The sequence below is a fragment of the Rhineura floridana genome, chromosome 10, assembly GCF_030035675.1.
Source record: "Rhineura floridana isolate rRhiFlo1 chromosome 10, rRhiFlo1.hap2, whole genome shotgun sequence".
In the NCBI taxonomy this organism is placed as follows: Eukaryota; Metazoa; Chordata; class Lepidosauria; order Squamata; family Rhineuridae; genus Rhineura; species Rhineura floridana.
In genome coordinates this window covers 89,510,587-89,538,563 of record NC_084489.1, presented here as the reverse complement: position 1 = coordinate 89,538,563, position 27,977 = coordinate 89,510,587, and the positions used below count along the sequence as shown (strand labels likewise).

The 27,977-nt window shown below is 43.7% G+C and overlaps 1 protein-coding gene across 2 annotated transcripts in view; it reads left to right on the top strand.

Annotated features, from left to right (window-relative positions):
- LOC133365596 (KAT8 regulatory NSL complex subunit 1-like) overlaps positions 1–23,137 on the top strand; it is a 55,033-nt gene extending 31,896 nt beyond the window's left edge. The window contains exons 5-13 of one of the 2 annotated variants that reach the window (XM_061587782.1): positions 1,186–1,390; positions 3,613–3,778; positions 5,803–5,943; positions 11,906–12,072; positions 15,351–15,469; positions 18,017–18,071; positions 18,787–18,899; positions 19,857–20,082; positions 21,978–23,137. In XM_061587782.1, the coding sequence (XP_061443766.1) occupies positions 1,186–1,390; positions 3,613–3,778; positions 5,803–5,943; positions 11,906–12,072; positions 15,351–15,469; positions 18,017–18,071; positions 18,787–18,899; positions 19,857–20,082; positions 21,978–22,259 (1,474 nt within the window). In that variant the 3' untranslated portion in view covers positions 22,260–23,137. Of the gene's footprint in view, positions 1–1,185; positions 1,391–3,612; positions 3,779–5,802; positions 5,944–11,905; positions 12,073–15,347; positions 15,470–18,016; positions 18,072–18,786; positions 18,900–19,856; positions 20,083–21,977 lie in introns of both variants that reach the window. The other variant, XM_061587781.1, reaches the window with a different exon arrangement.
- Positions 23,138–27,977: the final 4,840 nt, after the last annotated feature.

Genomic DNA, 27,977 nt, shown 5'->3' with positions numbered 1-27,977 from the left:
CATACCAATCAAATTGGGCAGTTTCAAATACTATACATAACGTTTTTCCAGGTGACTCTCCTTAGGAAGCCTGCATGCATATCTAATTTGTGTGCTTGACTTTTTGAGTGTCCTTAAATTAATATTAACAGTTTTCAGAGTCTTTCTTGTTTTTTAGAATTTCAACAATTAAGGAAATGTATGCTATTATCATGTCTTAAAATGTATAATTATTCCAGTATAAATAATTTCAAGTAAAGCTTTTAATTTTTTTTTTAAAGTAACCTTGAAACTACATTTATTCTTTTTTAAAATCTTTTATATCCTGCTTTCTTTCCTCATGGAACCCAAGACAGCATACATGTGGTTATGAAGATGCCTCCCACCCAAACACTGACCAGATGCAGACCTGCTTAGCTTTCAGCACGGTGGCCTTGTGCGCCTTCACACCTTAACCTGGAACCAGAAACTTCCTTTGCTGATTTTTTTCCTACAGTACTCAGATTTTTTGCTGTTGGAAAAACTTGCGAGATATTTATATTGAGATATTTATATAGCATGTTAACATGGTGTGCGTCTGTAGTTTTGTTTACTAAATGAATGTTAAAACAAATTATGCAAAACCAGATTCCAGTCAGTTTAAGGCACTGGGAAATACTCTGGAAAGCCCATGTTGCTCCTTTAAGGGCAGGGTTGCTTACAATTGTCCTACTAGTTCTCTGAAGTTCTGTGCTGTTGGTTTTATGGTTTTCTGATTGTGGTAAATCAAAGCTGCCACAAATAGACGTTTTACCCTATTCCTTGGTTCTTGTTGACTCTGATTGGGACAGTATAATCTTAGCATTTTATACAAATGTTAGCCCTGGTAAGAGAAGTGAAATTATATACTTTCTGCATTTCATTTCTTGCATAACCTCACTGTTTACACACACACTGCATCCTGTGTGTATATATACTTGTAACTCATGATAATACTTCATACATTTGATAAAGTGGACTAAAGTCTATGAAAGCTGATGCCATAATGTTCGTCTTTAAGGTGCTACAAGATACTGCTGCTTTAGGTAGGGCAAATGTGACAAATGCGGAATGAAACTGTACAAAACTATGTGCTTTGAGAGATTCTATCAAAATATACTATTGAATCCTTTGCATTCGCTTATCAGTAGAATTTTCAGTGTGTGAATTTCTTCCTTTTGGCTGCAGCTTCAACACATGCTCCACCAGCAATTCCCAAGATGGTGTGGATGCTGACAAGATTCTCAAGAAACCGAAGCAACTGAACAACAGCCTGCCTACTACATTATCTTCCCTTGACAACAGCTGTGTTGCCGCTAGAATCCGTCCTATTTGCAGATACAGGAAACGCAGGCTGGTGAGAGTCAACACAGTCTCGCACCTCAGTAGAAAGGTAGGTGTGAGGTTTCACCTCTGCAACTGTTGCAGAAGGTTCTTGTAATGCTTGTCTTAATGTCACCTTTTAAGGAAAGGCAGGACAGATTTTGTATGGTGGCCCCAATCAGATGGTGGTAGCCATGTTTCCTTTTGAGTTGCGGTTTCTAGAAGTTCCAGGTAAAATCACAATTCCATGCAATTCTGTGGAAGAAGTGCCCTTTCATTGTGAATTTGAGCACCTAAGGTCTTCATCATCAGAGGTAGTAAATAAGTAGTATTCCACAGGTACATCTGGCATGGGTGCATCTTAGTTCCTTATTTCGTCTTGGCGCACACACTAATCTGTATTATTGGTGTCTTCTCTTGTGTGCACTATATTAATTACTTGATTCAGTTTATGAATTGCTTCACACAGTCAAAAGTAGTCTTGAAGTGATTTAGGAAAGTCAGCAACACAAAATACAATATATATAGTCCTTTAAAACAATACAAAACATATGTTGGGATTCTCCATCCACAACAATGTATGTGTTGGGATCCTCCATACCCAAACACTCCCGTCTTTAAACAAGGGTTCTGGCAGCTGGATTGGCTCAACGTTGCCCTGTGCCTGCTCAGATGGTTTGCATAGCTACCACTGCAAACCATTCTTCTCCCCACCTCCTAATTTTCCCATCCACATTTGTTTTGTCAGCCATTTTGAACATGTGAAGCTGCCTTATACTGAGTCACACCATTGGTCCATGTAGCCCAGTACTGTCTCATTGGCAGTCTGTCTCCAGCAGAGGTCTTTCCCAGTCTGCTGTCTGTGGTTCTTTAACCGAAGATGTCAGACTGAATGTGGGGGGGCTTATGTCTGCAAAACATGTGCTCTATCACTGAGCTAGGGCCCCTCCCAGTCTTGGTGTGGTTTAGTTCCTTGAAGAACTGTAAACAAATATTTTGAACACAAGCAGGATTTGCAGCAAAATATTCCAGTGAGAAGTGCCTCCTGCTCAGATTTCCAGCCATTCAGTCTCATCCGTCTTCATCTCCACTCTGGTTTTCTCCCCGCAGCCCCAAACAGAGTCGGCATTCCATGCCCACTGAGCATGCTAAGTTTCCTTTGACTGTGTGTGTGCATGGGGGGGGACATCCCCCGCTGAAAAAAAATGTGCTACTGCAAATCTTGGGGTTCCCCCCAAGTGTGGCAATACCTCCCTTTTGTGTATGGGATGATGTCATTTTGGCTACGCAGCGACAGGCACTCAAGATAATGAGTTTGCTATCTAGCATTCTGTCTCCCTCACACATTTAGGATGCATATGTGAAATTTAACTGAATTATGTTTATTGGAAAAAGTTGGCAAATTTAGTCCATTTCAGATCTACGACAGCCTCCTGTGATGCAGGTGACCTGATGAGCTAGCACCATTTTCTGAAAACGATAGGCAATGCTAGTTAGATGAGCTATTATTCCACAATTCTTACCCGAAGTATGTTAGCAAGAGAAAATTGGCTGTTTTGGGGGTGGGTGAGAGGGCATCCCATAATGATTTGCAAGCAATAAACCTGTTAGGATTTTAATTAGATTTTTATCCCATAATTCTCCAGGGAGTTCAGGTGGCACACATGGTTCTTTTCTTGCTTCCCTCCTTTTCATCCTCAGAACAACCACGTGAGACCAGGACTGATCCAAAGGTCACATAGGGAACTAAGGATGATATCCAACAGAGTGACTTAAGTCCATTGATTTCAGTAGGTCTCCTTGGAGTATGTCTACTTGGAGTATGACTAACATTGGAAGTAACTCTAAACTTTGTGATTGCAGGGATCTGAACCTGTATCTTCCTAGTTGTAGTCATTCTAGTATTGCCGAACGTTCTGCTAAAATAGTGTACTGTATAGCAGTATAGAGAGGCCCATGGAAATAGGTAGCACAATGCTTATTTTCTTGACGCATGTTTTGGACCCAAAGAAGAGCCAGAATTCTGAATAGAAGAGATTGGAAAGGAAGCAACAGTTGTACTTCTAGGCCCCACCCCTAATACTGAATGTTTGCACTGAGAGTTGCTTGCTTTTCTTTAATTCTCTGGAGCATCACTGTGCCCACAAGAAGAAGCAAAGTTTTTCCCAGAGCTTGTCGCTGCTTTTTCTTTTTGAAGTACTGGGCATCTGGGTTACTTGGTTTGCAGTAATCTTTAATGTGGTTGTTTTTGCCACTAGATAAGTATCTGTTTTAATCTCCTTTTTCTTCCAGCCACAAAAACCTCTCAGCATGAAATGTAACTGTGAACTGCCCAATTCCTGCATCTTGTGTGATTGTAAGGCCTCAGTCCAGACCATAGACCCAGAGACAATGACTTTAGAGGAGCGGGTAGCTCTGCTGGACTCAGGCTTCCATCCCATTCTATCATTTTCTCATGGTGAGTAAAGTGACATACAGCCTTTTCATGTGGAATGTAGAAGCCTCTTTAGGTGGCTTTTTTCATTCTGCTTGTGTGTGTTGAGTGCTTGCCCATGGTGGTTGCATAATCTCTCAGAAGGGGTTTTCAGCACTGCTGTTCACTGCCGTATTTGTAGAAGCTGCATTTTTATAATGTAGGAAGATAATTTCCTTTTATTTCACTTCCACTTCCATGGAGGAAAGGTTTCTCTAAAGAATTAATGTATCACCTTCTAAAGGCAGGTAAGGGTATTCTGTACAAAGATTATCTGAAAGCAAAAATTGGGAGCCTAGGTTTTGCAAAAGCAATACTGTGTGCAACCATTATGTAGTAAGTACCAAGGGTGGTGGTTTTCTAAGGCGACCAGTAGCACTGAGTTTATTTGAGCTGTGCTTTAGTAATGTTTCCTTGTACAAGTATTTGTGTGTTAAATTGGGATTCTCTCACTGGAGGAAGTATCTCTTGAACATTGCCCTTCCCTGTAGTTAGTTTAAAACAGGGGTGGCTAACCTGTGGCTCTCCAAATGTTATTTCTGTCAATATCAAAATTGACTTTCAGTGTGGTGTTGGGAATTAGATGTAACTCAGAAAAGCCATATACATTAAATACCTAATGATATGACACTATCTGCAAATAAAAATAAATAAATCGAGCCTTCATTGAGAATTTTAGTTTTTCAGTAAGAGAATATAGTTGCACACAAACAGTTGGGGTCAACAACACTCCACAGTGTAATGTACATAAACCCACAAGGAAGTATGTGGGCTCTAACTGACCCTTTCGATTTTGTAAACACGAAACAAAATACTGCGCTATTAGTATGTCTAACAATAAAAATTAAAGTGGTATAAAAGTGCAGTTATCATGAGTTGTGATTTTTTTGTAACAACAACAAATCTCTCAGAGCTTGCAACCATAGCGAACACTATTTGAGCAGTCTGTGTAGCATTGCCACATTTCACAACTTCATGAGTAGGAGAGACAAAATGATTACGTGAAACACATTTTTACTGCAGTTTTTCTACCATTATGTCAACAGTGGAAATGGCATCTACCCCTTTTTCTGGTGTCAGCAGTGGTGCTTCAGAGAACCTTAAAAGTGCTCTGCACTACAACACCAAGTCACATTAATTGGCCAAAGACACACACGCAATGGCTTAAATTATTTCTGAAACTTGCTTTTGGAACAAAGGAGATGGGTTTGGATCTAAGCAGATGGGAAGAGGTGGAACATTGTCTTCAGATGTGGCAGAGCTAAGGGGGACATAAATTTTCCCATCCCAACCCTCAGCCTTGTGAGGATTTGCTTGGCAAATCCTAGGAATCATGAAAAGCAACCCGTGCCTGCGTAAGTCCTCTTAGGGTGGGCTTGCTGTCACACCTGCTATCCCAGTGTAACTCCTACTGGGAGGGAAGGGTGGGATATAAATCAAATGAATGAATAAATAAGCTCAGAAGTGCAAGTCTGGCATGAATCAAATTCCTAATGCATACATATTTACTGTTCAGTTGTCAGGTATTACAAATAACATTTCTGTTGCATTTGGGATGTGGCCCACAGTTACTGTAAAGAAGTAGTCTGAGCTCTGGATTTTAAGGAGTTGCATTCAGATTTTATTTTAGTCATGTCTCTTTGGTCCTGCAGTTGCTCAACCTCAGGACCTTGTCTGTTAAAGGGAATTGGAATGACTACCTTCATTTTAGAGCGTGCATGAGATTTGGTTGAATAAAATGGCAGTGAACTCAGTATGTAGAAATTCTGCATGTATGAATAATAGTAATTCTGATTCTCTTGCTGCTGCTTTTTATTTTAATAAGTTTTATTTGGTTGCTTTATGAGGGCTCTTTTATGGTTTTAATCTGATTGATCTGAACGATGTTAGCTGCCTTGGATGCTGTGTGTGGAAAGGCAGGATATAAATATGAACCATAAATAAATAGTAACAAGCGTGCTTTTGAAATGGTTGTTTCCAGTTAACTTGTTTTCTTCTGCTGTTGATAGGCAACCCTCTTCATTTACACTTTGAAGCCTTGTTAAGAGAGGACGACAGGCTGACGCGTAAACTGAAGACTCCGAAGATACCCCACTGGGGCTTGAAAGATCTTACCAACAACATTTGCTCATCTTCTCTATCTGCATCTGGTAAATTACATGAAATGTATGAGAAGCACAATTTAGCTCTTGACCTAAATTCTCATTAAAGGTGCCACATCCTCTCTGAGAAGAAAGGTAGTGGTTCTAAATCAGTCTATCAAACCAAAGGATAATCTAGTCTAGCATTCAGTTTCCAACAGTACCTGATGCCTCTGGACACTCAGCAATAGGAGCCCAAGGGAGGTGGATGAAGCATGTTTGTCCCCAGCCTCTGGCAATCATGTGTATACTGCATCTGTGCAAAGATCTATCAGGAGCTTTTCAGCTTGATAGCAACCCTCCATGAACGTGTCCACTCATTTTAAAAAACATCTGAGTGGTCATCTTCATGTCGTATGGTAATGAATCTCTAAAGTTCATTGTATCTTGACTACATGGTGTTTTTGTACGTCCTGAAACTATTGTATATTAATTTTATTGGATGACTGCAAGTTTGAATTTTACGGGAGAGACGAAAGAAAATTATCTTTCTGCTCTCTCCACGCTGCTCATAGCCTTGTATCAATTTAGCAGGAGAGTTTGGTGGTTTAGGTGGAGCCACCTACAAAGCAAAGGGTATCAGGAGCAATATTTCAGGGTAGCACGTGTATTAACACTCTTGCAGTGCACCCCTGTCTAATCATTGGAAGAACTACAATTTTTTTAAAAAGTTCTCGGTCAGTGGAGCAGTGGAGTATAAAGGAAGGAGTTAACTCCTCCTGGAGGAAGAGTCAAATCACTTTTGAAAAAAGTTCATTAGTGGCCAGCCGGAAGGGGAGGTAACCTTCTCTCTACTTTCAGTTCTTGACTCTGCCTTCAGCAAGTAACAGAGTCCACTCATTTCTCCTTTATGCTGCTAAGGCTTACAGGAAAAGTTTGTTCCTTCGTTTGCGGATTCCTTTTGTCTTCAGTTTATCAGCCAGTCTTTAGAAGAAGCAGCCTCTACCCTCTCTACACCTGCCCCCATCAGTGATTATGCAGACAAATGAGAGGGGGGAAGAGGGGGGAGTTTTTCTTTTTTGCCAGTGACACGTGTCTGGACACAGAAGGTAGTTACGATCTGTCTCCTGCAGTCCTTTCCACCATGCCTCACCTCAGCTGCGTCCAGTTAGAGCTCCCCAAAGAGTCAGCCACCCAAGCAGAAGAAACTGCGGGAAGGGGGCAGGGATCCTCTGACATTTTTCCTAGGTCCGGGGATCAGCGTGTAGTCATTCCATTTCCGGAATAGTTGGAGGAGTGGGAATGAACAACCAAGCCTAAGTCTCCTTGATCACTCTCCAAGAAGCTCTATGGCTGACCTGCTACTGTGGTGCACAGTTTCAAGCTCCCATCCACTGATGAGCCCATGTCTGCCATAGTGGCCAAAATAGTCATTCCAAAGTGACACCCATTCTAATCAAAGCAATAGATGCAGTGCAGCAGCCCCACAGCACGCTCACGAAACCTCAGTACTGGCTATGACCCTGCACAGCCAATTCCTTCCTAGTGCAGTCCAGTGGGCCAGGGCCCTCATAGCCAAGGTTCCCCCAGACACGTCAGGGAGGGCTGAACAAGCTAGCTAAGACAGCAGAGTTCTTGACTCACTCTTCAGTGAGAGCCTTTTCAGTGGTTGGTACTCAGCGCACACACACACTGGGCTACTTGGGTGATGAGGCGCAACATCTGGCTGAACCTGTGGACTACCATTCCAAAGCCAGCCTATCAGTCCTACTGTACACTGCTAGTCAAGTCATTGGCAAGTCTGTAGATCAGCACCTGGTGGAGACCAAAGATAAAAAGAAGGCTCTACCTTCTGCTCACAAGGACAACAGCAAATCTTGCAAGAAGTCTTCTCATTCCTTTCGCCCCAAGGGATATCTGTCCATCTACAGAACCATTCGCCAGTTCCATGGCTCCTGGAGTTCTTCCTGGAACTCATTACACCAGCAGAGCTGGACCCACCTTGGGAGGTGGCTTCAGTGAGCATTGCCAGGAGACCAAGACCACCAGCCTTAGGCCTGATGTCAGAAGTACGCAGGTAGGAGACAGGCTTCAACTTTTTGCCCATGCTTGGGCAGCCTCTACCTCAGACAAATGGATCCTGAACACCATCACATTGGGCTATTCCCTGGAATTAGCCACTCTGCCATGGGGCAGGTGGCAGGCAGCCCCATCATCTCGCAGACCAGAAAACTCCGAAGGACACTGAATGCTATCTCCCACCTACTTGATATAGGCACTATAGAGCTTGTACGAAAACATCAGAGTTCTTCTGGGGTTTTATCTGTCTTCACAGTGCCCAAACACAATAGTGACTTTTGTGCCATCTTGGATTTAAAGTTCTTGAATCGATTCAACCTGTTCAAGATGGAGACCCTCAGATCCATTGCAGAAGCCATCTAACCAGGGGACTTCTTAGGATCCATAGTTCTCACAGGTGCTTACTTATATGTCCCCATAATACTACAGCACCGATATTGTCTCTACTTTGCTCATGTTTAGGATCAGGATCAGTACACCGCCATGCTGTTTGGCCTATCGTTGGCTCCCCCTGGTGTTCATCGAGCTCATGGGGGCGATTGTGGCACACCTCTGCACCGGGGGAGGTGCAAGCCTACCCCTATCTGGACGACTTACTAGTGCACACCTCCTCGGCCACGGGAGTCCAATGGGACCTGGAGACCACCATCCATAGTGCCTGGAGAGTCATGGCTTCATCAATGGGGCTAAGAGTCAACTGAACCCAGTCAACAAGTTGACCAGCATCATTCCTGAGCCTGCCACTTCCGCTGCACGAAACTGAAGAAGCAGGTTGCCCCCCCAGCCAGACACGTTGGCATTTGTGGTGACCACCGTGACCCTTGGGGCTCTGAGAGGGAGACCCCTCATTAAGGGAGGCGTCCACCACTGGAAGGACTCTTCCTGGGAACAGCAATGGTTGGTGTACAAAGCCCTATACAGCTTGGGACCAGGAAACCTGAAAGAGGGTCTTACCCCTTATATACCCAGTCGATCACTGCGCTCTGCAGGTGAGGGCCTCCTGCAGATACCATCTTGTCAGGAGATCCGTTCTGCACAACATAGGAAACAGACCTTTAGTGTGGCGGCACCTACCCTGTGGAATTCCCTCCCCTTAAATATTAGACATGCGCCATCTCTGTTATCTTTTTGGCACCTATTGAAGACTCTGCTCTTTCAAAAAGCCCTTTATGTTGAGACCTTATCCCAGTCTGCTTCTGTGTTGGAATTGCTTTTTAATATGTTTTTAAACCTTTTTTTAAAAAAGTATGTTTTTTAACCTTTTTTTAAGATGTCTTCAGAGCTTTTTTAGAAAATGTTTTTAAAGTTGTTCTGTTTTAATATATTTTAAAGTCTGTTTTTATGATACAGATATGATACAGAACTGTGTACAGTTCTGGTCGCCTCATCTCAAAAAGGATATTATAGAGTTGGAAAAGGTTCAGAAGAGGGCAACCAGAATGATCAAGGGGATGGAGCGACTCCCTTATGAGGAAAGGTTGCAGCATTTGGGGCTTTTTAGTTTAGAGAAAAGGCGGGTCAGAGGAGACATGATAGAAGTGTATAAAATTATGCATGGCATTGAGAAAGTGGATAGAGAAAAGTTCTTCTCCCTCTCTCATAATACTAGAACTCGTGGACATTCAAAGAAGCTGAATGTTGGAAGATTCAGGACAGACAAAAGGAAGTACTTCTTTACTCAGCGCATAGTTAAACTATGGAATTTGCTCCCACAAGATGCAGTTCCGCTTTATGGCAATTTCCGCTTTACGGCAGGGGTCTGGAACGGAACCTGCCGTATAAGTGGGGCCCGCCTGTACTTCTTTACTCAGCACATAGTTAAACTATGGAATTTGCTCCCACAAGATGCAGTAATGGCCACCAGCTTGGATGGCTTTAAAAGAAGATTAGACAAATCCATGGAGGACAGGGCTATCAATGGCTACTAGCTATGACGGCTGTGCTCTGCCACCCTAGTCAGAGGCAGCATGCTTCTGAAAACCAGTTGCCGGAAGCCTCAGGAGGGGAGAGTGTTCTTGCACTCGGGTCCTGCTTGCGAGCTTCCCCCAGGTACCTGGTTGGCCACTGTGAGAACAGGATGCTGGACTAGATGGGCCACTGGGCTGATCCAGCAGGCTCTTCTTATGTTTTTATGTTCTTATGATGTTTTAAAGTGTTTTTAATGCTTTTGTTTGCCGCCCTGGGCTCCTGCTGGGAGGAAGGGCAGGATATCAATCAATCAAGTGCATACTCAGAACCTACATAGACCAAACCAAGCCCTTCAGGAAGACACAATTGCTGTTTGTATCCGTCAAGCAAGGAGAAAGTGGATAGAGAATAGTTTTTCTCCCTCTCTCATAATACTAGAACTCGTGGACATTCAAAGAAGCTGAATGTTGGAAGATTCAGGACAGACAAAAGGAAGTACTTCTTTACTCAGCGCATAGTTAAACTATGGAATTTGCTCCCACAAGATGCAGTTCCGCTTTATGGCAATTTCCGCTTTACGGCAGGGGTCTGGAACGGAACCTGCCGTATAAGTGGGGCCCGCCTGTACTTCTTTACTCAGCACATAGTTAAACTATGGAATTTGCTCCCACAAGATGCAGTAATGGCCACCAGCTTGGATGGCTTTAAAAGAAGATTAGACAAATCCATGGAGGACAGGGCTATCAATGGCTACTAGCTATGACGGCTGTGCTCTGCCACCCTAGTCAGAGGCAGCATGCTTCTGAAAACCAGTTGCCGGAAGCCTCAGGAGGGGAGAGTGTTCTTGCACTCGGGTCCTGCTTGCGAGCTTCCCCCAGGTACCTGGTTGGCCACTGTGAGAACAGGATGCTGGACTAGATGGGCCACTGGGCTGATCCAGCAGGCTCTTCTTATGTTTTTATGTTCTTATGATGTTTTAAAGTGTTTTTAATGCTTTTGTTTGCCGCCCTGGGCTCCTGCTGGGAGGAAGGGCAGGATATCAATCAATCAAGTGCATACTCAGAACCTACATAGACCAAACCAAGCCCTTCAGGAAGACACAATTGCTGTTTGTATCCGTCAAGCAAGGAGTGCAGTGCCTTTCAAGATCTGCCATCGATAGATGTGTGAGAGAATGTGTGATCAGGGCCTACCAGACCAGGGCCAGAACCCCACCACAGGCCATCACAGCACATTCTGTCAGGGGAGCAGCCACCACAGCAGTGCTACACAAAAATGTCCTGCTGGAAGAAATTCGCAAGGTTGCCACCTGGATTCATCTGTCCACCTTCATCAGACACTATACAGGAGGCAAGGTCACCTCTGCCGATGCTGCCTTTGGCAGGAGGGTTCTCCAGAGGATCGTGGCCTAGATCTGCATTCCACCCAAGAATGTATAGGGTTACTGCTTCCATACATCCCATTCCTGTCTGCTCCACTCCTGCACTGACCGGAAACAGAAAGTTGGCTTTGCCATGAAGTGTCCTTCTGGTCAGTGCAGAATGGGGCATACAGAGAGTTCAAGGTTGGTGGGTGGATGGGGTCCCCTCTCTCGTGACAACCTTCTTACCTTGTATTCTAATGTTCCCTTGTTCTTTTTCTATCCACTGTTCCAAGTTACGTACTTGTTTACATTTGGAGGCCGGCTGCTTGGTGCTTCAGCTTTGTCATGAACTGAAAGCAGGGAGAAGGTTACCTCCCCTTGCAGCTGGCCACTAACAAACTTTTATCAACAGTGATTTGAATCTTCCTCCAGGAGGTGTTAACCCATTCTGTATGCTCCACTGTCCGCTGAACAGAAAGTCACTTCACGGAATGGCCAACTTTCTGTCTAAGCTGTTTCCAGAAAGTATTGCAGAAAAAAATGAAATCCTGTGGTGCTTGGGCAGATGCTGCAGAATTAATTTTTCCTAGTGTCAGTCCTGATGAGCACAGAATAGCTGTGTCTTAACAAAATAACTTGGATTTCACTGGAGTTCATCCAATTTCACGTTTTCATTACCAGGTTCTCTGCTGAAAGGGCCAGCCAGTCGCAGCTTGTTTGTTCCTAGACCTCAGATCTACAGGCCTAGTTCTTCACATAATGTGCCATCTCTGTGCTTAGAAAATACTCCTATCCCACACTCCAACCAACTTCCTGGCAATTCCATGGCAGCCAGCAGCTCAGCATTGGTGAGTTGGAACATAGCCCCTCTGGCAAACAGAACAGCAGAGAGGAAATAAAGCACTGGTATAGTTGGGTGACTTTGCTTCTTCCAGACTTAAGCCGCTTCTGTCTTTCCACTGAGTGAAGCATGTCCGAGAGTGCAAAATTGTTTTTAAAAGATGTGCTGTTCTCTTCACCTTGAATTATCTCCAGTGCTGTTTCAAGCGTATCTATTGTGGAATGCCTTTTTTTTTCTTTTTAGAATATTATTAGTTAGATATTCAGATTACTACACTAAAATGGATGAACCATGGGGCGATTAAAAGAAAAGTAAGCCCTGAAGGTTGAATAAAAATGTGCAATAGAAATAGAGGCAAAAAAGACTTATTATACAGCCACAAGAGTGGCTGTATACTATAGTCAGCATGGATTTTTCGCATTCCGCAACGTTAAATTGAAAATGCCCCCAATACCATTTTGATGCTTCCCATAAGTTCATTTCACAACAAAACCTTACAAAATTTATAGTCCTGAACTCAGAAAGCTTGCTTAACAACCCTCTAAATTTTCATGGTGATACACAAAACAGTCAGAGAGAATCGAGAGTTCAAAGTGTAAAAAGAGAGAGAGAAAAACTAGACCCCTTTTGGACTTTTCTGTCAGTTCTCATAATCTGTTGAAATTAATTAAAAATCAGCCATGTTCACAGAGTACCTGTAATCCTATTCCTGACCTTGCCCCATACCCTGACTTTCATCTTCTGCAGTTTAAAAGTTTAAAAAAATGCCTGGCTGATTTTTAATTAATTTAAGAAATTTTGCCTTGAACTCAAACAGGCATGCTCAGTAAAAACCAACTGTCAGTGTTCTAAAAGCCAGATTCACAGCCGCTGGGCTTGCCTAATCGGGGCCACACCCACACCAGACCTTTATTTCACGTGAGACAGTTATGGCTTCCTCCAAGGAATCTTGGGAAGTGTAGTTTGTGAAGGGTGCTGAGAGGAGACTCCTATTCCCCTGACAGAGCTCCAGTGACTAGAGTGGTTTAACAGTCAGCCGCTCTGATTGAAGCTCTGTGAGGAGAACAGGGCATCTTCTAGCAACTCTCAGCACCCTTCACTGATTACGCTTCCCAAGATTCTTTGTGAGAAGCCATGACTGTCTAAAGTGAAATAAAGGTCTGGTGTGGATGTGGCCAGTACAGCTTTGGTTTAAATTCGTGTGGAAGGCTACATGTGCCTGTTGTAGCATAAAAAGGTGGGGGAAACCCTGAAAAGGAATGGTACTGTTCACAGTGTTTTCCTTTGGAAAAGAAAGGGGCTTCCCCTCTGCCCAGTGCCCACCCACACAATCTCCTCCTCTCCCTCTCTCCTCCCCCTCCCTGCCCTCCTCCTCCCCTCCCTGCCCCTCACCCAGATCAGTTTCACCTATCCTAAGCATAATTGCACAAGAGTAAATTCCACTGAACTCAAAAAGCATGCAAATGATCAAACCTGTCCTCCCCTCCTCCTCCCTCCTATCCCCTCCCTCTTGCCCCATCCCCTTCTAATCCCCTCCTTCCCCCCTCCGCCTTCCCCTCCGCCTCTGTCAGTTTTACCTATCCTAGGACTACGATCTGGGAGACAGGGTTCAAATCCCCACACAGCCATGAAGCTCAGTGGGTGACCTTAGGCCAGTCACTGCCTCTCAGCCTCAGAGGGAGGCAATGGTAGACCCCCTCTGAATACCGCTTACCATGAAAACCCTATTCATAGGGTCTCCATAAGTCAGATCAACTTGAAGGCAGTCCAATTCATTTTCAAGCATGATTGCACGGGAGTAAATCCCATTGAACTCAATAAGCATGCAAATGATCAAACCTGACCTCCCCTCCTCCTCCCTCCCATCACCACCCTTTTGCCCCTTCCCTCCCTCTTCCTTCACTCCTCCCCTTCCTCCTCCCACTCCTGCTCCCCTCTCCCCCTTCTTCCCTCTACTCCCCCTCCTCCTCTCCCATGGCCAGTTTTACCTATCCTAGCCATGATTGCACTGGAGTAAATCCCATTGAACTCAATAAGCATGCAATGATCAGACCTGCCTTTCTCCTCCTTCCCCTCTCTTCTCCCTCCTTTTTTCCTCTACTCCCCTCTTCCTTCTTTCTCCTCCCCTGCCCACTCCAGGCTTTCCTCCTCATGGCCAGTTTTACGTATCCTAAGCATGATTGCACAGGAGAAAATCCCACTGAAAATAAACATGCAAATGATCAAACCTGCCCTTCTCCTCCCCTCTGCCCTTCCTCCCCTCCCTCCCCCCCATCCCCTGTGGTCAGTTTCACCTGTCCTAAGCATGATTTCAGGGGAGTAAATCCCACTGAACTCAATAAGCATGCAAATGATCCATCCATTCTCAGCAAACTTGCACAGGATCCCATTTCTTACCTCCTGGACTAAAAATTAGGGAGATTCACTAATAGGCAAAAAACCTTGCTGTTAAGGATGTACCTATAGCCAGCAGCTATTTCTATCCAACTTTAAAAAGCAGGGGAATTGGGCAGCTGTAGTGAACGCACCAGGGGAGCAGGAGACCTGACCTCCTCTCTGAGATGTTGTCCTGCCCTACAAAGTGGTCAAACTGCAAACACCATTTGGGTTGGTCTTTCACAGTCCAAAGCACTATCCTGTGTAGCTTGGAAGCATTTGGTCACATGTGCCTCTGAGCATATGGTGAGTGGTGGCAACAAAAATGTTTTGTTCTCTAGTCCAGGAGTTCCCAAAGTGTGGTCCCTGGACTACCACTGGCCCGCAGGCTTCATTCAGGTGGTCCGTGGCATGTCTACGTTAAAGATTCATGTTGATTTTGATTGTATTTTATTGCTGCTTTTATTTCTCATCGTATATATTCATTCCATGGAATTCAAATTGCAATACAATAAAATATGTCTATAAGAATTAAAAGAAGCCATAGAAATAGAATAAAAACCATAGTTCACCTAGCACAGCATACTTCACTTGCGAGAACAGGCAGAAGAAACCATGAAGCAGCAGACCAAGACCACCAGCCCTTTTGGGACCCACTGCTTCGGATCAGTAGAGATGCTGTTGCAGGTATATCAGTGCTGATCTGCAGTGCGCAGTCTCATCGCACGTGGGCAATGTACTGGTGTGGATAGTTGTTCAACTTGATCCTAGAAATTATATTTGCCAGTACAGTGATTTATGAGATTAAGCGACACTGGTTAACTGGTCATGAGATGCTTGATACATTGGGAAGAAAGGTGACTAACAATCCTGTATTCCTTTCTGATGATCTTTGTGTTGTTTCAGCAGCCTGCTAAGAAGAAAAAGGTTGAATGTTCCTATGACATCAACAATATAGTGATCCCAGTGTCAATGGCTGCGGCTACTCGGGTGGAAAAGTTACAGTACAAAGAGATTTTGACACCAAGGTGGGTTCACTTGGAAACTCTTGAGACTTAAGTCAATTTAAATAGCAGTTGGAATGTGTTAATTTATATACAGTAGCATTGTCTTTCGTGGGTGTGTGTCTGTATGTAGGCAAGCAGTGTCTGTAAAGAGAAACCTACTTTTTTTTAAAAAAAAATGACTTTTTTTCAGGACCAGTGCTAACTAGTTTTTATCCTCTGTGTTGGATTAATTGCTTTATGAGGACACTGTTTTAAATTTCCCAGGGATGTTATATACTGCTTTGTTTTTCATTATACATCATCCTGGAGTCCTAATGGACAAAGGGTGGTTTTATAAATATAATTAAATACAGCTCCAATAAATCCAATTGTCATTTGTCAAGAGTAAAAACATAACAAGCCACACACCAGATGACATTTTGCTAGTTAAGGACAGGGCTGGATTAACAGTTCTTCGAGGTTCCTGAAACTGTTGTCATCTCACCATATATTCCCTTCTAAATTGCCCTGCAATTCTGAGGCACACTGGTAGTTTCCTCATTCTTCATCATGGCAGAGTAGTAGCTATGTTGCCAGGAATTGTTGTTGTGTTATGCCTTCAAGCTGATTTCAACTTATGGCGACCCTATGAATCAGCGACCTCCAAGAGCATCTGTCATGAACCACCCTGTTCAGACCTTGTAAGTTCAGGTCTGTGGCTTCCTTTATGGAATCAATCCATCTCTTGCTTGGCCTTCCTCTTTTTCTACTCCCTGCTGTTTTCCCCAGCATTATTGTCTTTTCTAGTGAATCATGTCTTCTCATGATGTGTCCAAGGTATGATAACCTCAGTTTCATCATTTTAGCTTCTAGTGATAGTTCTGGTTTGATTTGTTCTAACACCCTATTATTTGTCTTTTTCGCCCTCCATGGTATGCACAAAGCTCTCCTCCAACACCACATTTCAAATGAGTTGATTTTTCTCTTATCCGCTTTTTTCACTGTCCAACTTTCACATCCATACATAGAGATCGAGAATACCATGGTCTGAATGATCCTGACTTTAGTGTTCAGTGATACATCTTTGCATTTGAGGACCTTTTCTAGTTCTCTCACAGCTGCCCTCCCCAGTCCTAGCCTTCTTCTGATTTCTTGACTGTTGTCTCCATTTTGGTTAATGACTGTGCCAAGATATTGCTCACTGTCAACTTTAAAGTTACATGAATCTTCTGTCGTCATTACTTTAGTCTTCTTGACATTCAGCTGTAGTCCTGCTTTTGTGCTTTTCTCTTAAACTTTCATCAGCATTCGTTTCAAATCACTACTGGTTTCTGCTAGTAGTATGGTATTGTCTGCTTATCTTAAAATATTGATATTTCTCCCTTGAGTTTTCACACCTCCTTCATCTTGGTCCAATCCCTCTTTCCGTATGATATGTTCTGCGTATAGAGTAAACAAATAGGGTGATAAAATATACTCCTGTCTCACACCGTTTCCGACTGGGAACCAGTTGGTTTCTCCATATTCTGTCCTGGAATAGAGGGACTTAAAAAGTCATGGACTTGGCTTTAAATGCCTGATTATTCTACGTTGCATGAGGACTGGGGTATGGTGTGGAGCCCACTTCTGTCTGTGCACTTCCTGCCGGTGGAGGAGGTAATGAAGTTCCCAAAATGCAATTCAGCAAAGGCGTTGTGTGTCCTTGGCTCTGGTCAAAATAGACCTATGTAGCTAGAGCAGGGGTGGGGAACCTGTGGTGCTTCATTTGGTGGACTCCAACTTGCATCAGCCACGATAGCCAATTGGCAGGAGTGGTGGGAGTCTGAATACAGCAACGTCTAGAGTCTTGCGGGTTCACTGCCCCTGAGCTAGAGCACAGATTCTCATTTTCATCCACTGCAAACTCTGTTGCTTTTAAAAATGGAATTTGGCAGCTCTGGAGCAGGTTTCTAGTCCTTGTGGCTCTTGAGGAATACTGGGTGCAAGCAGTATATGATGGTTAGAAACTTGCTTTTTAATCATGGTTCATTAAAGAAAAAAGGCCATTTTTCTGCCATATAGGCAACTTTCCCAGTAATTTCCTATAAATCTAATAGTGGTGTGCATTCAATAACAGTGGTACGGTTGAGGTAAGTGAGTTGTGTACTGGACATTGCTGAATGTTTTAAACGTGGAACAGAAGCCAGATGCCATGGATAAGGGATGGGCTTGTTTCATGAGGGCGTGGGAGGAGGGTGTGTGCCTCCACTCGGCTTTGGTGCATTCTACGTTTTTCCTCATTTCAGCAATAGATGCTTAGCAGGCCCACTTGCTAACTACATATGAGAGAGGTGAAATTTGCATAGCTTTTAGGATTCGCACAAGTGAACACTGTAAAGTTAATGGCGAGTAGCCACTTTTGAAATATACTTTGGCATTTTTGAGCAGGGTCTTTGGCTTCAGAATTTGGCTTTGCCCCAGTGTCTCCCTGGTGAGGGAGAAGCAGCACCACAGCAAGCCAGGCCCTGGTGTTCTGTCTTGGTTAATGCAGTTGTTTAGACTTCAGTATGAGCAGACATTACCCTAACCCTGAGTCATTTTTCCCGGCAGCTGGAGAATGGTGGATCCCAAAGAGCTGAAGACCTCAGGAGAAGCAGACTCAGAGGTGAGGAGGAGGAGGACGAGGTCTGGTCATTATCTCATGCCTCAAGCAGTGTATCTGTTTGGCTAGGTTCACGTGGACCAGGCCTCCTCTTGCCTTGTATTTGCTACATACAGCATTTCTTTAGATAGATTTGGCTGCTTATGTGGCAGATTACCATCCTTGCCTTGTTAGGTCTGCCAGCAGTCATATGAAAGTTCCACAGTACCTCCATTTTGTGACTTGAACCATTCAGGCATCGAACAAACATGTACTCCTGGTTTGCTCTCATTAAAAATTGCAGGTTGCATTTACTAGGGAGGGGCGTGAGCAACACTGTTACGCAGGAATATAAAACATATTTTGTAGGGGAAAAGGTTATCTCCATTCTTGTGTTTTCAAGTTAACTGTGTACACGTTCCATGAATTTAGCTATTGAAGATGCAGAATTGGTTCCATTTTTGGACAAAAAAAATTAATGCTCCTTTTGAGGTAATCATGTATACTTAAGCTGTTCTATCTATTTCTGTGTGTGTGTGTGTGTTTCAGTTTCCAGCAACTTAGTGGCAAAGGGGAAACTGCACCTTCTGAAAAATTTGCAATAATTTTGCAGCACTGGGCCTCTACAGATTATGTGGTGGTAGCTTTCCCCATATATCTGCAAAACAACCACTATTGGTCTAGAAAAACTTTTGAGTCTTGTTGAATTTGCAAAAAAAACAACTTTATTTTGCCTTAGCTGGAAGATACTTCTGATGAGACATATCTGAACCATCACCAAAAATTTGAAGAGGTGGAACGGGCCCGCTGGGATTGCTGGTCAGGAACCATTTCTTACAGGCGAGGGAACAGGTATCCATTTCCTGTTAGCTTTGTGGTATTGTGGAATAGTTCTCTTCCCAAATCAGATAGTATTCAGAACTTCATATCCTGCATAATTTATGAGCAATGCATTGATGAAAGTGGGTAATTGGGGGCTGTCAAGTGAACTCTGATTGAGTGGATTAAGCGTTTGACTTGAGCCTTAGCAGCCAAGCTTTAAGTTCCTGTCCAGCTATGAACTTATTTGATGCTTTGGGGTCAGTTCCCCCTGCCTCAGGTGGACATGTTTAAAATATGAACAAACTAAGCTTCTTGTTAAGGGTTCTATAGTTTAATTAAAACTGCTCCAACAATATGCAACATGCAATGAAACTGCTGTGGAATATAGAGATTTACCATATTTTGAGCCTTGGTGTTTTCAGAAAGTGAGGTAAGAACAGATAAAGGGATTTGGGAGCATCATAATAACACAACAAAATGAGTAAAACCTCATCCCCAGGCTATAGGAAGACCAACTGCGTTTCCTTCTTAGCTTCAGAGCCTTGGTATCTGCCACCTCCCCAAACACTGAGGACTACAATTACTGTAATATGTGGCAGCTAAGATATGTGTTACAAAGCTATAGTCCCTTATTTCAACCATGCAGAATTTCTATCTAGTAGTGGTAGCCTTTCCCTCATTGTCAAGTCCAGGAATAAAGAATTAACACCATAGCGAGATGCTTCCAGACAGCTTGGTCATTAATGTGCCCAGTGGACTCTACCTTCCCCTCCAGTGTCGTCCTGTTTTTTCTAAAGACTGCATAGTATGGTTAAAGAGTTGGTTTTGAAATTCTACAGCATACCTTTGCTATAGCCTCTCTGCTTCTGAGGTTGAACCTTTGGGTCTTACATTTGGCAGAACGTATTTTCCATGCATAACAGTTGTCTTCAGTGTGTGGCTCCATATTTGCAGCTTGATTGGTTTCTGTGGCATGTTTTTTTTTAGGAGCTCTAACAAAGCAGATGGCCGGTGGATACCTCAGCCGGGCTCTCCAGATGCCATGTCACATAATCTTAACCATCTCCAGTATGCAAACTCTCCCATGAGGTCTCTCAGCCCAGAGCTTTCCAATGTTCTGCAGCCCCTCCTTATAAAGGGGAGGGGCAGAAGTGGCCTATCCTTTAATGAAGACACAAGTTTCTCCATCTCAGAAATGGATGAAGATATCCAGGTGAGGACTGGTGCTTCTACTCAGAGAACTTTATGCCCTGTTGAATTGTCAAATCAAATATATTTAATGAGTTTCTTTTACTTTCATTACCTACCATGATTGATCATTCAGAGTATGAAATGATGATGACACCATTTTGGATTTGCCATGAAAAGCAAGAGAGTACATGGTTGGTTGTTTTCAGTGTCTTGACTGGAACAGCCAATTAAAGAACTGCTCCCAAACAGGTGCTGGGTTAAAGATGATGGGGATGTAAATAAGCCTTTTGAATTTGGGTTTTGAATGTGCCAGTGCAGTAGATTGGTTCCATTTGAATTCTGGAACAGTTCGTAATGTTAGTGTCGTAGCAATGAGTGATTAAAAGTGTGATTTCATTTTAAAGCACCAAGGAGACATTGATTTTTAAACCACATTTATTTGGAAGTAAGCAGCAATTAAATCATGTAATTTGCCTCAAAAAAGGTATCCTAATAATTGGATAGTTAGTCTCTTAGGTTGCATGCTGCCAAGTCATTGTTTGTTTTTACTTCTGAACCTATATTGGCTCCTAAACCGTGGATTGCAAGGGCAGCCAAACAAGAGTATCAAACCTGTTGTTGTTGTTGTTGTTGTTGTTGTTATTATTATTAAATTTTATTTATACCCCGCCTTTTGGCCAAAGGCCCTCAAGGCAGCTTACAAAGAAAAATAAACACAGGTATAAAAATACAATAAAAATACAATAAAAGCAATACAATTTACAAAAATTAAATAACAAATAACATTATCATAACAAATACAATTAAACAACAAATACAATTAAACAACAAATAACATTATCATTATCGGCACTGCCAAGAAAGAGGAGGTGGTGTTAGCAGGGGCGGCAGCTCCCGAGAGGCAGAAGGGCAACGGGCATTTGTTACAGCAAAGCTGTGCAAGAAGAGTTTCTCCTTTCCTAAGGTGATCAGATGCTTCCGTTTCAAAGGAAAACAACTTGGCCTCTCAGCTAGCATACAGTACAAATCAAACTGTTTCTTAATACCTCTGCTTGCTTTTCCCATTCCAGTATGCACTTGAATTCCTCCTGCACAATGGTGACAGTTGGCACATACTCATGGCAGTGGAGGTTATTATGGTGATGCAGCTCTTTTGGACCCTGCTCATGGTGCTTCTTCTTGGGCACTGGTGGTTTTTCTGCCCCCAACGGCAATGTAAAGCCTGAATAGTAGCATTCCTCTTGGTGTCTGCCACCCCAATCCCCCACCTGAAGTCTCCTGGGAATGATGCTATGACTTCACGTAGCATTGTTGCTAGGAGGCTTCTGGAGGAAACACATTGGCCACCAGCTGCTGAGAGGAGCATCATGATGCGATGTACAAGCTGACTTGCAAATGTGCTGACTTTGGCTTTCTCATAGTTAAAGCACTTGCTCTGCCTCTCTCTGTCCCATGGAGATAGAAGTCAGCCTCTGAAGCTGAGCAGACAAGTATCTCTAAACCATGATTTGCGTAGATGCTCTTGCCAAGGTGTGGGTTCTTGATTGTGGTTATCACAAACTGTGGTGTGGCATGGTGTCTGATCTGATCTAATGTATTCCTGGGCATCTTGATGCCACTGACTTAACACAGCTACATTGTCTATGGATGGCACCATGTTTATCCAGATAAATTAGAATATGTAACTTAGATTATATTCATAAAATTTATATCCTGCCCTTCCTTCCAGAAGGAGCCATGGATTGAGCAGATGGTTACTATTTACTTTAATTATTTTTTCAAGAGAAAATCTTTCCAAGGTGGCTTGCCATCCTCTACTCTGATTTTTAACCTAACCCAATCAAGGTGGAAGCATGCAACTCCCCATGACATAATACCTTGTTTCATTCATACCGTTGCTCTTTCTCTCTGTCCTAGAATGTACAGCCATGGGAGCCCCGCACGTTCCCCCTTTCTGACACAGAGTATCAAGCGCTTCAGGACCCACCGTGTGAAGCTCTTAGCAAGAAGACAAGTACTGTTCAGCACTGGGACTCTAGAAGCAATCAGGGCTTGAGGACTAACAACATAAATCCCTGCACTTCTAATCCCAGGGAGCCATTTATATCCAGTTGGCATGTGCAGCCAGATGGTAGCGAGCCTCAAGAGGAGTTTGCAGGCCAGCACTGTATTGCGCCAGTGCTCATCAACAACAGATGAGCTTTCGGGCCCCATGATTATTAACACATGGAAGAGTTGCACCCATACTCTATAGATTGGTATCACAGAGCTTGGCTGATGAGTTGGCCTAGCAAGGCAGTGGCAGCAGAAAGCACTGCTGTGCCCGAAGCAGAGGTCCTCCTGTGAACTTGGAGCTCTTGCTCCCCCAGATCAGTAAGGGCTGGACAGGCAGCAGGGGCGAAGTGTTAGGCCTCCGTAGTGTGGGAAGAGGGGGCCATCCAGAAACGCCTGGCTGCAGGTTGACTCGGGCACGGAAGGACTCGAGCGCCTCACTGGCAAGAAGGTCAGGTGCCACAAGCGCAGCAGCCCAAGGTAACCCCAAAGGGAGCAGCAGAGAGGTGGAGAGATAGCACAAAGAGGGGAAGCCGAGCTGTTTCAATTTGGATGTCTAACTCAGGCAACACGTCTTTGAAAGGGTGCCAGTCAGTTGAACATGCAGTCCTCAGAAGGTTTTCATGCAAATTCGGGGGCCGGAGTTAAGTATTGATTGTGGAAACTCATTCACACAAATCACAGGCTTTGTCCCAGTGCCGCAGATGGCAGGGAGGGATTTAACTGAGGGGTAGTTTGTGTGTGTGTGTGAGCACTAAATAAATGCCTGTAAGGGAAGACAGATACTTCCCCTACAAACTTACATATGGTTTTTAATTTTTAAATATAGTTCTGAAATCATTGGTTTTCTAACATGCAAATCATGTTTTCTTAGCCTTGCAGAAATGCTATTGTTGCTGATAATAAATAACAAATCATGATAAAACTTGTTTTCACATTTCCTTCAGAGAAACTGTAAATCTTGTTCATTGTATGGATGTTCTAATTTATCTCACAGTACATAAAATAAAACGTGTCAGGATGAATGTCTTGGGTGGCCATGTAATTTTTTATTAGGACATCACAAGAGCAACCAAAGGGCAAGTGGTAAAAGGGCAAGGCTTCTCACGTGTGTGATGACATGGCTTCATTTGGAATAGCTTTGCTGTTTTTAAAACAGTTCCTGAATTGCATTAATTGCATAGTAAGGGTGGGGAACCTTTGGCCGTCCGGGCGTTGCTGGCCTATAACTCCCATCATCCTCGACGGTTGGCCATGCTGGCTGGGATTGATGGAGATGGAGCTCAACAATATCTGGGGGCCACTAGGTTCTCTTATCGCTGTTTGAAAAGACGTGAGACTATTCTGTGAAAGGTTGATTTCACAATTGCTATTGCAGTTGGCTTCTGAGTGAGGGGTGTGTGTGTGTGTGTGTGTGTGAGAGAGAGAAGAGAGAGAGATTCTTTGCAACATGACTGCCTGCTTTCGTTTGGGATGTTTTGAGTAATCCACCTGGTGGGAAAGGATTTGTGGAGGCATTCAGGTAATCTGAAGGCAACTCAGGCACTGTCTTCATCTTTTCTCTCCTTGCTCCCCTTTCCATTTAACTTAAGGCAAAGTGTAGCCTTTTCCTGAGAATGCTGTCTTGATTAACGTCTGTGGTTGTGGAAGAAGGGACTGAACTTAATAGTACTTTAATCACCCAGGTGATTCTGTTAACATCTTGAAACATCTTGATGAATAAATAGTGACTTGCTTCCACATACCAGACTGTGGCAGATAAAAGTGCAGCCAACAGCACAAGGACAGACTCCTTTAAGAAGTCTTGTAGGGTTGCTGGGGCCCTTCATCATGCACATCTTGAAACAAAGCGTGGAGGATTCAGATTTGTCGTGATCAGGAAAGGAGACCAGCCTGAAGCAGAGTTTCTGCATGCTGGCAATGAATGAGCTTGAGGGAGGGAAAAAGGGGGGGGAAGCTTTGGAGAATTCACACTGCAATATTTTTAAAAAGTCTACTCAGAAGTAAGTCCCATTGGGTTCAGAGGGGTTACTGCCAGCCGCCCCAAGCCACAGAGCCTCTCCGCCGCCACCACCAGCAGCAACATCTGCTCCTCCAGTGTTCCTCGCTGCTGCCGCCTGGCACAGGCCTCCTGCTCAACAACAGCCACGACCTCCTCCGCCTCCTCCAGGCAAGGCCCAGGCCCCTGAGCCCAAGCTGCCGCAGCCACCACCCAACAGGGACCAGCAGCAGCAGCAGAAGCCTGGGCAGCAGCAGCTGAGCGAGGACGTGGAGATGGAATCAAGCCTACCTCGACCCCAGGAGAAGGCACCGCTGCCAAGGAATCTGCTACAGACTTCTTTGAAGGATATGGACTGTTACACAGTGATGGGACTTTACTGTATATTTGCTTTTTTCTCTCTTTTGCAGACTAGATTGATTTGAATATCAGCCTGTTTTATGATATTTTGTGGTATTGATACTGTAGTAGTTTTTTAATTATTATGTTCTGAATTGTTTTTATCATATAATTTTGTTCTTGCTATGGAAGCTGCTTTGAGGTCACCTGGTGATGAAAAGCAGCATACAAATATACTAAATAAATAAAAAGGTTTTTTTTGCTCATACTTGGTAACCTAAAGTCCACTTGCTACTTAATTCCAGCAACCGTGGTAGGTAGGGTACCACGGTTAAATTAGCATTTCCCTTGTGACCCCAAGTCAGGATTATTACTTCCTACTGGAAGGATCCTTGGTAATTTCTAGAACAGTCAACATTCAAGGGGGCCCTGCGGGATGGTTATCAAAGTTGGAGTAACTGCTTCTGTCCCCCTGGCCAGAAATGGCTGCTGAGTGTTTTTGTTAAACACAGCATCCTTCATCATGCCTTTCTAATGAGGTTGGGCAGCTAGCCCCAACGTACAGTGAAATGGAATCCCGTTAATACTGTATACCGATAAACTTGAATGTTAAGTTGGGTGAAGGCAAGAGAAAAGAACACACAAACCACTTAATTAGGCAAGTAGCAAAATTCAACTTGGCTTAAAAGCACTGAGATGGTTGGTAATTTCATGCCCCTTCTCTCAAATTTTGTTTTTAAAAGACTGCAACTTGCAAATCCATCCGCTCACACTTGTATTTTTTTTATTTTAGAGCTTGAATCCAGGCAAGCTAGCACATAGCATTTGTGAGGCCGCACTGTCTACTCGGCATACATTTTGTGTAGTTCTGTATGTAGCCGTCTGTCATTTTGGCATTTTCATATTGAACGGAATGGATTATTCTGATGATGACTTGAGTCAGGAAAGGCTCATTGTACAGCATGCTTTAGTAATTCCTGGGAAAAATAAAATTAGGGGCTCTTACAACACACTGGCACCATCTTTTTCTTTGCACAAATACACGTTTCTTTATCTGGTCATCTTGTCTTGAACTAAGCACAGCTCACAAAAGCTAACGTTGCGGTATTGCTTCCAGTTACCAAAAAAACAAAGGAGGGGTGTGGTTTTTTAATGCAAAGTGTTTTTCTGAACCTCTAAGTCTAGCGAAAAGCAAATGATGACAGTAACAGACAAAAGGTAGCTTGGCAGGTAGAGTTTCCTGTTTGTCTTGGCCACAGAGTTGCATAGTTTACTGGGGAAAGGGGAAGTGGGATGCAGTTGAGTAGATATACAGTGTGAGAATGAGAGCAGCTACCTCCACATACTGAATGCAGTTGTTTAAAATCTGTCCCCTTAAGCATCAGTGTACAGGTGGGCCCCGCTTATATGGCAGGTTCCGTTCCGGACCCCCGCCGTAATGCGGAAATAGCCATAAAGCGGAACCCCATTGAGTATAATGGGGCGCGTCGCACAAAAGTGACGCGGTAAAATGCCGCAAAATCGGCTTTAAAACGGAGAATGAAAGCCGCTGCATTAGCGGAACGCGGAGAAGCGGGGCCCTACTGTAATGGGTGACACATAGGTACTCAGGTTAACTGTTTTGAGATCCTGTATCGTCTGCTGTCTCGAACTATAAGAACATAAGAAGAGCCTGCTGGATCAGGCCAATGGCCCATCTAGTCCAGCATCCTGTTTTCACAGTGGCCAACCAGGTGCCTGGGGGAAGCCCGCAAGCAGGACCCGAGTGCAAGAACACTCTCCCCTCCTGAGGCTTCCGGCAACTGGTTTCCAGAAGCATGCTGCCTCTGACTAGGGTGGCAGAGCACAGCCATCATGGCTAGTAGCCATTGATAGCCCTGTCCTCCATTAATTTGTCTAATCTTCTTTTAAAGCCATCCAAGCTGGTGGCCATTACTGCATCTTGTGGGAGCAAATTCCATAGTTTAACTATGTGCTGAGTAAAGAAGTACAGGCGGGCCCCACTTATACGGCAGGTTCCGTTCCAGACCCCTGCCGTAAAGCGGAAATTGCCATAAAGCAGAACTCCTTTGAGTATAATGGGGCGCATTGTGCAAAAATCGGCTTTAAAATTGGGAATGAAAGCCGCCGCATTAGTGGAATGCTGGGAAGCGAAGTGCCGGTAAGCGGAGCCCTACTGTACTTCCTTTTGTCTGTCCTGAATCTTCCAACATTCAGCTTCTTTGAATGTCCATGAGTTCTGGTATTATGAGAGAGGAAGAAAAACTTTTCTCTGTCCACTTTTTCAATGCCATGCATAATTTTATACACTTCTATCATGTCTCCTCTGACCCGCCTTTTCTCTAAACTAAAAAGCCCCAAATGCTGCAACCTTCCCTCGTAAGAGAGTCGCTCCATCCCCTTGATCATTCTGGTTGCCCTCTTCTGAACCTTTTCCAACTCTATAATATCCTTTTTGAGATGAGGTGACCAGAACTGTACACAGTATTCCAAATGCGGCCGCACCATAGATTTATACAACGGCATTTGATATCGGCTGTTTTATTTTCAATAACTCTTATTTATCCCTAGCATGGAATTTGCCTTTTTCACAGCTACCACACACTGGGTTGACATTTTCATCATGCTGTCCACTACAACCCCGAGGTCTCTCTCCTGGTCGGTCACCGCCAGTTCAGACCCCATGAGCGTATATGTGAAATTAAGATTTTTTGCTCCAATATGCATAATTTTACACTTGTTTATATTGAATTGCATTTGCCATTTTTCTGCCCATTCACTCAGTGTGGAGAGGTCTTTTTGGAGCTCTTCGCAATCCCTTTTTGTTTTAACAACCCTGAACAATTTAGTGTCGTCAGCAAACTTGGCCACTTCACTGCTCACTCCTAATTCTAGGTCATTAATGAACAAGTTAAAAAATACAGGTCCCAATACCGATCCTTGAGGGACTCCACTTTCTACAGCCCTCCATTGGGAGAACTGTCAGTTTATTCCTACTCTCTGCTTTCTGCTTCTTAACCAATTCCTTATCCACAAGAGGGCCTCTCCTCTTATTCCATGACTGCTAAGCTTCCTCAGAAGCCTTTGGTGAGGTACCTTGTCAAACGCTTTTTGAAAGTCTAAGTACACTATGTCCACTGGATCACCTCTATCTATATGCTTGTTGACACTCTCAAAGAATTCTCATAGGTTACTGAGACAGGACTTTCCCTTGCAGAAGCCATGCTGGCTCTGCTTCAGCAAGGCTTGTTCTTCTATGTGCTTAGTTAATCTAGCTTTAATCATACTTTCTACCAGTTTTCCAGGGACAGAAGTTAAGCTAACTGGCCTGTAATTTCCAGGATCCCCTCTGGATCCCTTTTTGAATATTGGTGTTACAGTTGCAACTTTCCAGTCCTCAGGCACAGAGGAGGACCCGAGGGACAAGTTACATATTTTAGTTAGCAGATCAGCAATTTCACCTTTGAGTTCTTTGAGAACTCTCGGGTGGATGCTATCCAGGCCCGGTGATTTGTCAGTTTTTATAT